The sequence below is a fragment of the Bufo gargarizans genome, chromosome 3, assembly GCF_014858855.1.
Source record: "Bufo gargarizans isolate SCDJY-AF-19 chromosome 3, ASM1485885v1, whole genome shotgun sequence".
Classification (NCBI taxonomy): Eukaryota; Metazoa; Chordata; class Amphibia; order Anura; family Bufonidae; genus Bufo; species Bufo gargarizans.
The window spans coordinates 207,156,172-207,173,013 of NC_058082.1; the positions used below are offsets into that span (position 1 = coordinate 207,156,172).

At 46.3% G+C, this 16,842-nt stretch overlaps 1 protein-coding gene across 1 annotated transcript in view; it reads left to right on the forward strand.

Moving 5' to 3' along the window:
• Positions 1 to 16,842, forward strand: part of TMEM255B (transmembrane protein 255B) — a 100,753-nt gene that overhangs the window by 54,097 nt on the left and 29,814 nt on the right. Inside the window, exon 6 of the mRNA XM_044285550.1 lies at positions 10,565 to 10,645. Within this exon, the coding sequence (XP_044141485.1) occupies positions 10,565 to 10,645 (81 nt within the window). The remainder of the gene's footprint in view (positions 1 to 10,564; positions 10,646 to 16,842) is intronic.

Here is a 16,842-nt window from a genome sequence, read left to right on the forward strand (position 1 = left end):
TTCTTTCACGGACCCATTGACTTGAATGGGTCCGTGAACCGTTGTCCGTCAAAAAAAATAGGACAGGTCATATTTTTTTGACGGACAGGATACACGGATCACGGCCTCGGCTCCAAAACGGTGCATTTTCCGATTTTTCCACGGACCCATTGAAAGTCAATGGGTCCGCGAAAAAAAATGGAAAACGGCACAACGGCCACGGATGCACACAACGGTCGTGTGCATGAGGCCTTATACTATATGTCTTGATTTTTACATCCAAGGGTGTAAACAATGAAGGGTCCTATTGAATATCTGCAAGCAGAGATCTGGAAGACCTATATCAGAAAGTATATTGAATGATTAGCTTTTCATTAGCTAAATCTGCAGTTTTGTACCTCAATAACGGATTCCTAACTAGCTTGTTGGTAAGTTATTGCAGCGTGTTAGAGGAACATGATACTTCAGCTGCTGTCTGTGTAAGAGATTGGGTAAATTCACGCTTGCAAACTCACGTTATCCTCAGCCATTCCATGTACCTTACAGTCTGTCCGATTTGTTTCTCTTTATTCAGCGTGTTTATTCATCATTTTTCATCAGAAGCCAAACATGTCATTTAGTTAATAGCATAGGATTATCGTTACTTCTAAACATTGTAATATATTTCACCGTATCCAAACAATAATTGATCTTTATTAGGGTGTGGATCTAAAATTAAACTTTAATAGCATATAACATGCTAACTCAAAGGACACAAAGGTTTCTTAGTGTTCATAAAAAATGTGATAAATATTCTGTAAAGTTTTACTTCTTCTTTGAGATATAATTGCTTGTAGTTTCACTACTGAAGCTACTTTCACATTAGCTTTTTTTTGCACATCTGTCATGGATCTGCAAAAACGGTTTGGTTACAATAATACAACCGCATGCATCCGTCATGAACGGATCTGGTTGTATTATGTCTTCTATAGCCATGCCGGATCTGTCTTGAACACCATTAAAAGTCAATGGGGGATGGATCAGTTTTCTATTGTGTCAGAGAAAACGGATCAGTCCCTATTGACTTACATTGTGTGCCAGGACGGATCCGTCTTGCTCCGCACCACATTTTGGTGCATTCCGTTTCATTCATTTCTGTTTTGTCCCCATTGACAATGAATGGAGACAAAACTGAAGCGTTTTCTTCCGCTATTGAGATCTCAATAGCGGAATTGAAAACGCTAATGTCAAAGTAGCCTAAGAGATTCAGATGACAACATGTCTCCTTCTGACATGCAGTGCCCTGTGTACTGATGTCACTACGATCTTGTTTGAAATTGCTATCTACCTGGGGCATCAATGTATTTGGTGATCTGACATGTGACGTGTAAATATAAGGCCTCATGCACCCAACCATATCTTTCATCCGTGTGCTATCCTCATTTTTTGTGTATAGCACACTGACTAATTCTTAACTATGGAAACATGCACACATCCATATGTTTTGCGGATACATGTCAAATTATAGAACGTGTCCTAATCTTGTCCATAGTGCAGACGAAAATAGTCCTACAGATGGGAGTGAGAAAAATGCAGAATGTACGCAGAAGCTATGCATGTTTTGCAGATCCATTGTTTGCGGACTGAAGTACGCACATGGCAGTGTAGTTCAACTATATGGTTTACAGCAGCTACATTGACCATAGGAACCTTTGGAGATCACTTATGGTAGAGGGTTTTGGGCATGCTCTGTGACCTGTGCAGAGCACTGTGCAGGGAGGAAGTGAACTGCGATCATTACCTATTGTACGCTCCCGTCTGTACCAATAAGTGACCTCTGTAGCCAATCACAGGCCGCAGCGGTGACCTGCTCCTCTTGCATCACATGTGCACCTCTTTAACAATTCATGAAGTTAAAATTCACAATGGTCTTCGTATGTATGACATGTTTCAATGGTGAACCAAGGTCTTTTTCAAGTGCCCACTTTTCAGTTTATTATGATACCCATTGTTAAGTGCGAAAACTGATATTTTAGTATTATTTTAAAATATAGATAATGACATGGAAAAATTTGGAAAAAAAACACCACAGTGCAATACTGCTCCCAGCTACCTGTCTGGTTGGAGCTGCTGTAATTGCACAGTTGGTGGCCAGGAGCACTGCTGTGCAGGTAACAAAGTTATAGGATCAGTGATGTTGTAGAGGTAAGCCCCCCAACAATCATAAAGTGATAGCATATCCTTGCCATATTCTATTATGTTGTAATATGGGAATAACCCTTTGAAGTGCTTGAAGAGGTTCTCTGGGATTTTTATATTGTTGACCTATTTTTAGGATGTCATTATTATCAGATTGGCAGCCCCCAATGATCAGCTGTTCTGTAACACCTCCAGTGCTGAATCTACACAGCTCTGTCCACTGTGTAGTGGATGGAGCTGGTTACTGTATCTCTGCCCCCATTCACTTCTGACACTGATACTGAAGACTAGGCAATCAATATAAAATCCCAGAGAACCCCTTTAAGGTTTTATAGGGAACTGGTCAGGGTACCATTTTCATCTAAGCTTTTACAGGTAAAAGTAAAGCCCCTTTTTTCACATAACACTTATATTGCTGTGATTAGCATCATTATGGCATTTAAATTGTGCCATCTGATATAGCCTGTGATATGTAATAGATCTCCATTAACGGGAGTTTGTTACAAGGGTATCAGCAAAATAGCTTTTTTTAATTATGGAAAAAAAAATATTTGATTGAAAAGTAACTTTCCTTCAGTAGCTGAGACCATAGCTGACTGAAACAGGGACTGCTTTAACCTTCTCTATATCAGACTGCATAGTTTTCATGGAGCTGACAATCTAAGCTTTAAAACAACACCAGGATTGCAGTATTAGACACAACATAGCCAAACATAGAGCCTTTAGAAGCCAGGTTGAGAGTGAGATCAGCAAGTTATACCTGCAGATCTCATTGCGGACCTGGTTTCTAAAGGTTCTTTTTCTGGCTGTAAGGTGGCTAGTGCCACAATGCCTGGTTCATATCTCTAGCTGCTATAATGCTATGCAGTTTGAGATAGAACAGGTTGAAGCAGCCCTTCTTTTAGCCTGCTATGGTCTCAGCCAGCGTGGAGGAGAGGGGGCTAGTGAGGGTGTGCTCGCAGGCTGCAAGGAGATGGCAAATATATAGGTCCTCTTCTTCTTGGTCAACTTCAATACATGACCCTGGGGCAAGGGGGTTCGTGGAATTCTATGCGTGTTAGGCCTCATGCACACGACAGTTTTTTTTCACGGTCCGCAAAAACGGGGTCCGTGGGTCCGTGATCCGTGACCGTTTTTTCGTCCGTGGGTCTTCCTTGATTTTTGCAGGATCCACGGACATGAAAAAAAAGTCGTTTTGGCGTCCGCCTGGCCGTGCGGAGCCAAACGGATCCGTCCTGAATTACAATGCAAGTCAATGGGGACGGATCCGTTTGAAAATTGAGCCACAGTGTGTCATCTTCAAACGGATCCGTCCCCATTGACTTACATTATAAGTCTGGACGGATCCGCTTGCCTCCGCACGGCCAGGCGGACACCCGAACATAACTTGAAGCGTCCCCATCACCATGGGAACGCCTCTACGTTAGAATATACTGTCGGATATGAGCTACTTCGTGAAACTCATTTCCGACAGTATATTCTAACACAGAGGCGTTCCCATGGTGATGGGGACGCTTCAGGTTAGAATACACTGCAAACTTGGTACAAGACTGCCCCCTGCTGCCTGGCACCACCCGATCTCTTACAGGGGGATATGATAGCACAATTAACCTCTTCAGGTGCGGCACCTAAAGGGGTTAATTGTACTATCATATTCTCCTGTAAGAGATCAGGGCTGCCAGGCAGCAGGGGGCAGACCCCCCCCTCCCCAGTTTGAATATCGTTGGTGGCACAGTGTGCGCCCACCATCGCCCCCCCCTTCCTCCCTCTATAGTTAGAAATCGTTGGTGGCACAGTGTGTGCCCACCATCGCCCCCCCCTTCCTCCCTCTATAGTTAAAAATCGTTGGTGGCACAGTGTGCGCCCACCATCGCCCCCCCTCTCTCTATAGTAGTAACAACCATTGGTGGCAGTGTGCGGCCTCCCATTCCCCCCCCCCCCATCATTGGTGGCAGCGGAGTTCCGATCGGAGTCCCAGTTTAATCGCTGGGGCTCCGATCGGTAACCATGGCAACCAGGAAGCTACTGCATCCCTGGTTGCCATGGTTACTTAGCAATAGTACAATTGTAGAAGATTCATACTTACCTGCCTGCTGCTGCGATGTCTGTGACCGGCCGGGAGCTCCACCTACTGGTAAGTGAAAGGTCTGTGCGGTGCATTGCTAAAGAACTGTCACTTACCAGTAGGAGGAGCTCCCGGCCGGTCACAGACATCGCAGCAGCAAGCAGGTAAGTATGAATCTTCTACTATTGTACTATTGCTAAGTAACCATGGCAACCAGGGCTGCAGTAGCTTCCTGGTTGCCATGGTTACCGATCGGAGCCCCAGCGATTAAACTGGGACTCCGATCGGAACTCCGCTGCCACCAATGATGGGGGGGGGGAGATGGAGGGGGGCGATGGTGGGCGCACACTGTGCCACCAACGATTTTTAACTATAGAGGGAGGAAGGGGGGGCGATGGGCACACACTGTGCCACCAACGATTTTTAACTATAGAGGGAGGAAGGGGGGGCGATGGGCACACACTGTGCCACCAACGATTTTTAACTATAGAGGGAGGAAGGGGGGGGGGCGATGGTGGGCACACACTGTGCCACCAACGATTTTTAACTATAGAGGGAGGAAGGGGGGGGGGGGGCGATGGGGGGCGTACACTGTGCCACCAACGATATTCAAACTGGGGAGGGGGGGGTCTGCCCCCTGCTGCCTGGCAGCCCTGATCTCTTACAGGAGAATATGATAGTACAATTAACCCCTTTAGGTGCCGCACCTGAAGAGGTTAATTGTGCTATCATATCCCCCTGTAAGAGATCGGGTGCTGCCAGGCAGCAGGGGGCAGTCTTGTACCAAGTTTGCAGTGTATTCTAACTAGAAGCGTCCCCATCACCATGGGAACGCTTCTGTGTTAGAATATACTGTCGGAAATGAGTTTTCACGAAGTGAAAACTTAGATCAGAAAAAGCTTTTATGCAGACGGATCTTCGGATCCGTCTGTATGAAAGCAACCTACGGCCACGGATCACGGACACGGATGCCAATCTTGTGTGCATCCGTGTTCTTTCACGGACCCATTGACTTGAATGGGTCCGTGAACCGTTGTCCGTCCAAAAAATAGGACAGGTCATATTTTTTTGACGGACAGGATACACGGATCACGGCTGGAAAACGGTGCATTTTCCGATTTTTCCACGGACCCATTGAAAGTCAATGGGTCCGCGAAAAAAAACGGAAAACGGCACAACGGCCACGGATGCACACAACGGTCGTGTGCATGAGGCCTTATCCCTTCCTCCCATCAGTCACAGAGCATACTTGCTCTCGGATTGTCATATATGGGGGGGGGGGGGGGGGAGTTTTTCTCCCCACAAAAGGAGTAAAAAAATGAGTGCTTGCTTATCTAATCCCCCCTTCTGTGCTTATTCAGCTGTTTAATAGGCTGTTTATTTAGGCTGTTGCTCTATTTTGTGGCCCTGCAAAACAAAATAGAACATGTCCTATTCTTGTCCATTTTGCGGACAAGAATAGGCATTTCTATAATGGGCGACCCGTTCCGCACATGGGCAGCATTATTTTTCCCACATGGTGGGGAGCACATTCAAAAGTTTGCTATGGGACCCAGCCTTTTCTAGTTATACCGTTTATACTCCTATGATATACTGCAGTTAAATGTGAAACAAAAGCACACATCACTATTAGGCCTCATGCACACAGAAAAAACGGTTTCCGTTGTTCCGTGATCCGTGTCCGTTTTTTCTTCCGTTGGTCTTCCTTGATTTTTGGAGAATCCACGGACATGAAAAATTAAAAAAATATCTAAGTCAAGTTTGCCTTTGAAATGATAGGAAAAAACGGACACGGATCACGGACACGGATCACGGATGCGGATGACAATCTTGTGTGCAGCCGTGATTTTTCACTGAGCCATTGACTTGAATGGGTCCATGAACCGTTGTCCTTGAAAAAAATAGGACAGGTTATATTTTTTTCACGGACTGGAAACACGGATCACGGACGCAGATGCCAAACGGAGCATTTTCCGATTTTTCCACGGACCCATTGAAAGTCAATGGGTCCGCGGAAAAAAACGGAAAACGGAACAACGGCCGCGGATGCACACAACGGTCGTGTGCATGAGGCCTTAGGCTCTGTTCACATCTCAATTTCCCCTTCCAGTGCAGGTATACATTACCCTGATATATGCATCCAATGAAAGGCTGCAATGTATGCCAGACATATAGTTTACCCATGGCAAAGAAAAAAACATGGTATAGTTTTTTTTCATATCCCTCTGACAATGCCTACCTATACAGTTATAAACCAGGCCAGTGTATTTAAGAGGTAAACGCATATGTCGAAGTTATGGGGAACTATTTCTATGTTCAGTGCTTTCAGGAGCTTTTACATGTTCTCATAGTGAAATGCACAAATCATCTTTCATATATAAACTAGATACTAATTGGATTCAGTATAATAAATAATCAGTGAGCAAGGAGAATCGGTACTCAAATTAGACAGTTTGTGGGAGATTTATCAAGACTGGCATTTCCTACTGCACAGTTGCATTTACAGCTGAACAGGAAGACTCAGGAACATGTCCATTCGGGACCTGAGAAGAAGATCCCATAGCAAGTTCAAGGGATCATGTGAGCACAGTGGAAACAAAGGAATCGGGGGTGAGAAAACCATTCTGCCTCTAACCAGTCACAAAGCTGACAGAAAAGACTGGAGAACCCCTTTAAAAGCAACCCAACAGGAAATGACAACACAAATTACATTCCAAGTTTGATGGAAGTATTATACAATCATATTGGCACTATGTGGGTAATCTATCAAAAAAGCCGCAAGATATGCCATGTGCAACATTTGATGAGCCTCGCCACTTTCAGAAGTTGAGGAAAAGGTTGGTCAGGATTAGAGACTAGAACAGTGTTATGTCTCACTTATGCTGTGCAACTTTTTTTTAAAGTTGCAAAAAGGTTGCAACTCCACCTCCCTAGCGTTCTTCCACGAACAGTGGTGAAACCACATCGCACTTTGCGCTAAATTGAATAAAACAGAGTGCCAATTCTTGAATTTGGTGCAGCGACAGAAACCAAGGACAGAATTAAAGGGGTTGTCGCACTTTAGCAAGTGGTATTTATCATGTAGAGAAAGTCAATACAAGGCACTTACTGATGTATTGTGATTGTCCATGTTGCCTCTTATGTTGGCTTGATTCATTTTTCCATCACATTATACACTTCTCATTTCCATGGCTATGACCACCCTGCAATCCAGCAGTGGTGGTCGTGCTTTCACACTATAGAAAAAGGCACCGACCTCTCTGGTGGTCGGGACAATGGAAGCGCACATAGGCTGGTGCTTTTTTCTATAGTGTACAAGCACGGCCACTACTGCTGGATGTACACGCTGTACTATGCTTCATGCTATGTGATGATCTTTGTTTGTTTGTCCAATAAAAAGAGATTTCAAACACTACTGCTGGAGTGCAGGGTGGTCGTCACCACGGAAACGAGAAGTGTATAATGTGATGGAAAAATGAATCCAGCCAGCAAAGGCGGCAATATGGAAAATAACATTACATTAGTAAGTGCCTTGTATTAACCTTCTCTACATGATAAATGCCATTTGATGAAATGAGACAACCCCTTTAAAATGGACACAAAACCACTGCAAATGATAAGATATGGCTGCAAGTGGAGATCATCAATGTAGAGATCACTCCTGTTTTGAGCAGTAAATTCATTATTTTCACAGACTGGATTACAATAAAGGTTATACTTGTATATAGATACTTCCAGACAATAGTTTTCCTATGTTCATGTGGCTACTGTATTGCAAATCTCAAATTGCTGTTTAGAGGGCAAAGCAGCAGCTTAGGAAAGATGGCCATCCCATAATCAGGTACAGAAAACAGAATAAAGATCTACAGTCAGAAAATAAAAACAGATTAGGAAAAAAAGATCATATTTTAATACATGAAAAAAACTAGGGGATACTTTCCCTATAGCATAGTCTATATTTTGTATCCAAAAAAGGGCTATATTCGCATAACTGACCTTGCTCTCAGCAGTTCCTTTTACTTAGTCCAACTGAATACTTGGTTTCCTTGGCTGAGGAGAAGGTCACAGAACATTGGGTGATATATGGCTGGAGTTAATTTAGCTGTCCGCATTCTTGCCGGGCTGTGCATTTGTTCTGATTGCTTGGCTGGATTATAAAGATTGATATAGTTCACTGTTTGTTACTAAATAACGAAGACGTAATAAAATGGCGTTAAATTGCTCAACTACAGCCTCACAGTGTCAGATATGCAGTTAACACTATGAACACTTATTTTTATTTTCATCACAAATATAACAAGTATGAAGTGTAATAAGTATAATGAGTAACAACGCTCAGTAGAGGACTCCATGTACATTTCATTTACAGCATGTGTTAATTTAAAGGGACACTGACAGACCCAAAAAGCATATTTAGGTATATATATGACAGTACAGGTCATATAAAGTGTATTAGAATCATCTAAGTATCCCCCCTGTCCACCTTATAAATACAGTAAAAATAAGTTTTATAACCTGCTTTCATTGTGTTCAATCTGCCCAAGGGGCGGTGTTTCATCTCAACTTGCGCCCAGCCAGCCTCGCCACAACTGCCGTTTGAAGCGCCGCCCAGCTAATCAATATTCACTTCGCTGGGCGGCTACTAGTGTCCCCGGCCATCTTCAGCGCATGCGCCCGGCACCCTCACTGGCCGGGATCGCATCGCGCCTGCGCACAGTCTGATTCCCAGAGGCCGATGCAGCCTCTGCTTAATGCGCATGCGCCGGGCACAGCAGCGGTTCAGAGTAGCCACCCAGCGAAGTGAATATTGATGAGCTGGGGCGGCTCTTCAAACGGCAGTTGTGGCGAGGCTGGCTGGGCGCAAGTTGAGATGAAACACCGCCCCTTGGGCAGATTGAACACAATGAAAGCAGGTTATAAAACTTATTTTTACTGTATTTATAAGGTGGACAGGGGGGATACTTAGATGATTCTAATACACTTTATATGACCTGTACTGTCATATATATACCTAAATATGCTTTTTGGGCCTGTCAGTGTCCCTTTAAGGCAGAAGCTCCAACAAAACTCCTCAAGGTAACTTGTGTCCTGCAAACATTTTTATTTTTCTGTAGGTGTCTTATATATTTTACTGTCCAGGGTTTTCTTCTGTATTTGTTGGTTTTGATCAGCTGTTTTAAAAAAAGACTTAACGGGTTTCTGTCACCAGATTTAACCCTATTAAGCTATCTGACATTAGCGATGTGATAATGTCCAGCTAAACCTAACTAGTCTATTCCTACTTTTATCTATGCCCCCGTTACTCCAGAAATATAACTTTTATAATATGCTAATTTGCCTCTAGGAGCGGGGGGGCGTTGTTCCTGCTCCTAGGGGCTCCGTTCTCCCAGCTTTCTCGCCTCCCTCTAAGTCCTGATTGACAGGGCCAGGCAGCGCTCGCATCCGTCTGCCAGCTCTGTGCTCTGGGGAAATCTCGCCCTGTTCAGCATTCGGCGCAGGCGCGGTGAGGGAAAGACACTTGCAGGCTTCCAGCTTTCTCACCGCGCCTGCGACGAATACTGAACGGCACGGGATTTTACCAGAGCACAGGGCTGGCAGACAGATGCGAGTGCTGCCTGGCCCTGTCAATCAGGACTTAGAGGGAGGCGACAAAGGTGGGAGAACGGAGCCTCTAGGAGCAGGAACAACGCGCCGCCCCCCCTCCCCTGCTCCTAGAAGCGAATTAGCATATTATAAAAGTTATATTTCTGACGTAACGGGGGCATAGATAAAAATAGGAATAGGCTAGTTAGGTTTAGCTGACATTAGCACATCGCTAATGTCAGCTAGCTTAATAGGGTTAAATCTGGTGACAGAAACCCTTTAAAGGGTTTTTCAGCTTTTGTAATATTGATGACCTATTCTCAGGATAGGTCATCAATATCAGATCGGTGGGGGCTGACTCCCGGCACCCCTGCCAATCAGCTGTTTGAAGAGAAGGCAGCGCTCGTACAAGCGCTCTTCTCTGTTTACCTGCTCTCCATTGACATTGCAGAGGTGAGCAGGTGTAATTACAGCTCTGCCTTCCCCATTCAATTCAATGGGACGCCTTTGTCCTACTCACTCATATTAGCGATGCATTCTCTTCAAACAGCTGATTGGCGGAGGTTCTGATATTGATGACCTATCATAGGTCTTCAATATAGTAAAAGCAGAGAACCTCTTTACAGAACTAAACAAGAAATAAATCTCTGATCCAGCCCTTCTGTTTCATTAGCTATACCTATGACCATCAGCTACAATCATTTATGACGTGTAACATGTTTGATCTATTTACTTGATTGGCTTTTTTTTTCCTTTTAGGAACCAAGGCCTTTATATACAGGGAGGTGTACGTTCTATGCAAGTGGATCAGGCCTTGCTTATGACACACAACAGACAGAAGTAAGATCGTGTGCTTTACTTGAAATTAGTATCCCTGGTAACATATCTAGTGGTCTATGTAGATCTAGAATGGTGTAGGGGTTAATAGTTAATCGGTTATCATTTAACACTAAGCAGCACTGTTCTCGCACTTGAATGGCATGGGTGGACAGGCCATAGACTATACAGGGAAATTTCCCAGTGGGCTGATACCTATGGGGCTGCCCAAGCCCTCCTCATGGCTGCCAGCCACATAATCATATGATGCTCTCAGCATTAATTCAGGTACTTATCATCAGGCTTTATGCATCTGACCAGCAGCCACAGGTGCCCTTCTGAACTCAACTATATCACTGTTTCCAGGATGGTGATACAGTTGAATACTGTGGTGAGGGCGGCAGTATTTTATGCTGGATTCTGGTATTTGGTTCTGCTGGGGCAGTATTTTGTGCTGCACTACAGTATTGTTGGCCCCGCCTACTTGTGTTGCTCCACCTTCTGTCAAGTTGGACCCATCTACAACATGGGGCCACTTTTAGTATTTTTTTCCAAGCTACTAGGGCTGGTATGGTTCACCCTGGCTGTGGTGCAGGAAGATGCAGTATAGGGTGGGGAAGGCAGAGAGCTGTATGATGCTGTTAGTTTAAGTGAACAGAGCTGTGGTTAGGGCAAGATTTGTAGCCGTAATATTCTCAAGTGTGAATTTTTCGGGCTTTCAGTGGAGCTAGGCTTGAACATTTTATTATATCAGTCTGATAATATGGCATTTAGGACTTCCGGTTCCGGCGCGCGCATGGATAGCCGCTAGTTGCAGGAGCTCCGCTCTACCGGCCCGAAAATCGCCGAGCCGCCGCATACCGGGACTATCCAGCGCCCACACAAACTCCCCCGGAGCATCGGGGGCAGCTCATGGAGAAGTTCTTAATAAGAGGCGGCTCCCAGAACGCATTATCGCCATCAATCCCGCCAGGTGAGGTGCAGAGAAACCGGGGCAAGATGGCGCCGACTCAGGACAAGCATCAGAGACTCACCAGATCAGCCTCTCAGTCAACGCAGAGGAGCGCTGAGGCCTCCTGCTCGGAGGAAGAGGAAGTGGACTGTAGCCTGGGACCGAACGAGGAGTTAACCTCCTCATGTAAATCTATGGCGATAGAGGTGGCTAAACTTCTGGCGCCGGATATCAAGGCCTCTTTGGAAGCCACGGTGTCGATGGCCCTGAAACAGCTACAGACGGAAGTGTCGCAGCATACCTCCCAGATCGCCGAAGTTCAGCAGAGGGTGATGTTAGCAGAGGAGGAGCTGGAAAAGGCGCATAACAGCATCAGCGAGCTTGCTCGCAGCAATCAGTATCTGAAAGAGAAGGTCGATGACCTGGAGAATCGCTCCCGTAGGAGCAACTTAAGGATAATTGGGTTGCCTGAATCGATTCCCCCAAACCAGTTGGCGGACATTTGTGAAGTCGAGATTCCACAAGCACTGGGGCTAAGAGGTACCTGCGTAGTAGAAAGGGCGCATCGCCTGGGGCCGCCGCTGTCGGCGGGGGGGGCGCTCGGACAACACGCGACCCAGAGCAGTGATTGTTAAATACTTAAATTATGCCGCCAAGGAGGCCATACTATCAAAATTCAGGCGTCAGGCACCGCCCCTGCTGGTCCGAGGAAAGAAAGTACTCTTGTTCAGTGACTATTCGGCTGAAGTAGCCAAACGGAGGAGAGAATTCACTCAAATTTGTTCCTTGCTGGCCCAGAATAAAGTGAAATTTGCCTTATTGTACCCAGCGACGCTGAGAATCTTTCGGCAGGATGGCACGATTGACACTTTCCACTCCCCAAGGGACGCGAGGGAGGCTTTGGAGTCTGATGCGGTGTTCTCGGACATGTTTCCCCCATCTTCCCAGAGATCGATGGCATCAACCAGAGGGAGAGGTTCCAGACAGCAGCAGGGTCGTTTGGACCCAGGACCTATGGGATCGGAGGAACGGGATGCGAATTCCAGTGGGCGGCAGAGGCCTTAGAGGGACTCTACACCACGGCTAAACTCACCGGTCACGTGAGATGGCAATAGACTTCTAGTTTATTAACGTTCTGATGTGTTAATACCTGTTATGTCGTTAAGTAAGGGCTGGAGGGTGAGGAGCATGGGCAGGATTGCTTTTGTTTTCAGGTAGTGACAGCAGCTACTTGATAACATGCGCGAAAAAAGCGAAGTTAGCAGATATGATGTTAATGTTGTGGAGTTAGGAGTTGGGAAGGGGGGCGGGGAGAGGGGGGAGGGCTGCACTAATTTGGGACGGGTTGAATTGGCGAGGATCAGGCGGCACTATGTGAGGTACTGCTGCTATCTGTTTGAGGATGGCTCTCCTGCAGAGATCTATAGTGCCAATCCATTATGAGAGTAGCCACATGGAATGTTAAGGGTCTTAGATCCCCCTCGAAACGCATGGCAGTGCTGCGCCATCTTAAGAAACTCAAAATTGACGTGGCGTTTCTGCAGGAGACCCATCTTGAAGAAGCGGATTTTTGGAGGATGCGGAGGTTGTGGGTGGGACAAGTGGTAGGGTCCTCCTCTGAGGGCAGAAAGGCGGGTGTGATTGTTCTATTGCACAAACGCCTACAGTATGAGATTCGGTCCACATTGACGGATGATCTCGGGAGGTGGTTGCGCATATGTATAGATTCGCCAGCAGGCCAGCTGGTCATCCACAATGTTTATGCCCCCAATACAGCACAGAAGACCTTCTATGACAAGTTGGAAGGGAGTATCCTGAAGGAGGACTCCCAAATGGTACTGGTAACAGGGGACTTTAATAGGGTGCATAATGAGCAAGAGGATAGGAGACGAGAGACTCCTGGACCCATTGGCAACCAGAAGTGCGCTCAGACCCTACTCCCGCTGCTACAGAGCACGGGGCTGCTAGATGTATGGCGGTATTTCCATCCGGTGGATCGAGAGTTCACACATTTCTCGCATGCTCAAGGGTCATGGTCACGGATTGATTATTTTCTAGCATCATCGAGACTTCTGTCAAAAGTCAAGATGGTTGAGATTTCTGATTTACTAATCTCTGACCATGCCCCGGTGATCATGGAAATGATGGACTCAGTCCCTAGGGGACAGGAGTTCGTTTGGAGACTCCCTCAACACTTGTCTAATGACAAAGAGTTCGCTGACAGGGTAAGAGGCTGGTGGTGGGAATACTCGCAGGATAATGCGGAACATACTTCGAATCCGGCTCTTTTTTGGGACGCGGCCAAAGCCGTGCTGAGGGGCCGTATACTGTCTTACACGATAGGGAAAAAAAGAGAGGCGAAGTCTAAATACGAGGAGTCCATCTTGCAGGTTCGGGAGGCGTACACCAACTTTTTACATACCCCCACGGAGGTTAACAAGTTACTATGGGTAACTGCCAAGCATAATTTCGACTATTGCGTTGAGAGACAGGAGAAATGGTTTGGGGATTATCAGAGGGCGAGATTTTTCAGGCATGGGAACAAGGCAGGGAGAGTACTGGCCAACTTAGCCCGACCATTTGCCAAACAGCCCCCGGTACACCCTTTGATAGACAAATTAGGGAGACTCTGCACTCACCCGAAGGAAATAGTGGAGACATTAGGGGACTTCTTCCAGACTTTGTATACCAGCGACCACTTTGACGCTCAGGGAGCTAGAGACATGCTAGCAAGGGTAGAACTACCACAGCTCTCATGTGAGGTGTTGGAGACGTTGAACCGGGAGGTAACTGAGGAAGAAGTGAGATTAACAATTAAATCCCTGGCGAATTGTAAGGCACCGGGCCCCGACGGGTTCCCGGCTGAATTCTATAAAGCAACTCACCAGGAATTATCCCCGACTTTGACTGCTTTATTTAACGCCATCTTGAAAGGGGGTAGCCTACCGGACACGGGCAAGCTGGCCTATATAAAAATACTTCCAAAACCGGGCAGAGATTTAACTCAGCCAGGCTCGTATAGGCCGATATCGTTGATCAACCAGGACATCAAGGTCTTATCCAAGATCCTAGCTAACAGACTAGCCAATTGCGTGACAGACTTGATAGGTCCTCACCAAGTGGGGTTTATGAAGGGGAGGTCAGCGGTGACCAATATCCGGAAGGTTTTGGCAGTTTTAGGTAGGGATAGGAAGGATATCCAGGGCTACGCACCGGCGTTATTGGCGATCGATGCCGAAAAGGCATTTGACAACGTGAGCTGGCAGTGGTTGGATATGGTATTGGATAGGGTCAATATCAAGGGCAACTTCAGAAACTACCTAAGGGCTATATATGAGAATCCCCTAGCAAAGGTGTATGTACCGGGCTTCCTGTCGGGAAATATCAAACTTAGTAAGGGCACGCGGCAAGGGTGCCCCCTATCTCCCTTGCTCTTTAACCTGGCAATGGAGCCCTTAGCTAGACTGATGATACAATCTGACACTTATGAGGGGATCAAAGTGGGTACTCAGGAGCTGAAAGTGAGTTGCTTTGCGGATGATATCCTGATTTACCTGGGAGCACCGGAGTGTCAGCTGGATCGGGTGATGGAGGCGTTAATTAAGTATGGGAGAGTGATGGGCTATAAAATTAATGTTGACAAAAGCCAAATGCTGTTTTTGGGGCGAGGGACTAAACAGGGAAGCCGGATACAGTCTAGGGTGGAAATCAGAAAAGATTACCTAACTTACTTAGGCATCAAAATAGGGCGTACCCCAGAGTCGATATATTCATTGAACTACCCTCCGCTATTATCAAAGATCGAGAATGAGTTGGAGAAATGGAAGGAGTTACCCCTGTCCTTGTGTGGCAGAGCACACTTGATTAAAATGGTGAGCTTTCCTAAGCTACTCTACCCGCTCCAAACAATCCCGCTATTGTTAAAGCACACTGACACCAATAGGATTCAGAGAGCGTTCAATCGCTTTCTGTGGAGGGCTAAAAGACCGCGCATTGCTTATGCGAAACTGACTATGCTAAAATGGGAAGGAGGTCTTCAGATGCCAAATGTCCGCCATTATAATCTGGCGGCCTTATTCCGGCACGTCAGGGACTGGGTATGGGGGACGGGGCATCACTCGGCGATCACGATAGAACAGGGTTTGGTTGGTCCATGGAGCCTGGTCGCTCTTCTACATACAAAACTAAAAGACCTTCCAGCATCGATCAGGCAGTCTATTTTGCTGAGGGACACCATAGTGGCGTGGAAGTCAATCAGGAAAATCTATGGACTTCCTTACTATGTTTCATCTAAGATGCCACTGTGGTCACTGCCATCATTCCCCCAGGGCAGGGATAATGTATTGTTCCAAAGTTGGAGGGCAAAGAATATTATGTCACTTCATGACTTATTAAGAGTCGACGGTTGCCAATTGCTGGACTGGGAACAGGTTAAGGGACGGTATGATCTAACGGAGTCTAGCTACTTCCCCTTCTTGCAAATTCAGAGTTATTGTAGGGCACAGGCAATTTCGCTGGGTGATTCGGACAGGCTCACTTGGTTCACAGCGCTGTTGGGCAAAGACGGGTCGCATATGTCCCTCTCTGAGTTATATCAAAGGCTACATAGCATACAGATGATAGGGGTAGTAAAGGAGGCTTTTAAACCTTGGGCTAGGGAACTGAACGACCAGGCCATAGCGAGGAAGATGAGGGAGGGCCTGGAGTTAGTGCGGAAGGCAGTTTGCAATGAACAATGGAGAGAAACACAGCTGCGCATTTTGCACAGGGCGACTTATGCCTTTAATCTGTCCTATCAGGATGCTCCTGCCCACTACCTGCGGCACTGCCCCAAGTGTACCCTCGCGAAGGCGGGACTCCTGCATGCTTTGTGGGAATGCCCAAAGGTGAAGCCATTGTGGGAGAAAGCAATAGTCGCGATAAAGGAAATCTGGGGGGAGGAAGTGAGGGCGTCGCCTCAACAATGCATTTTTCATTACGTCCCAAAAAATCAAGAAGAAGATTTAGGAACGGTGGTAGCTAAGGGGGGGGGGTACACATAATGCTAATGGCAGTTAAAAAGGCTCTTCTGAGGCATTGGTTGGAGGAGGGAGTCCCGGCATGGTCGGAGGTGCTGGGGATAATGAAAAATGTTTTGTACCTGGAAAGGTTGGAGGTGGAACGGGATAAGGAGGGACTGCTTGGAAAATTTATTAAGAAGTGGAGAGAGTTCATTGAGAAGCGACTTTCACACTGCGAAATTCAGGAACTGATGGCTCCTTTTAAGATG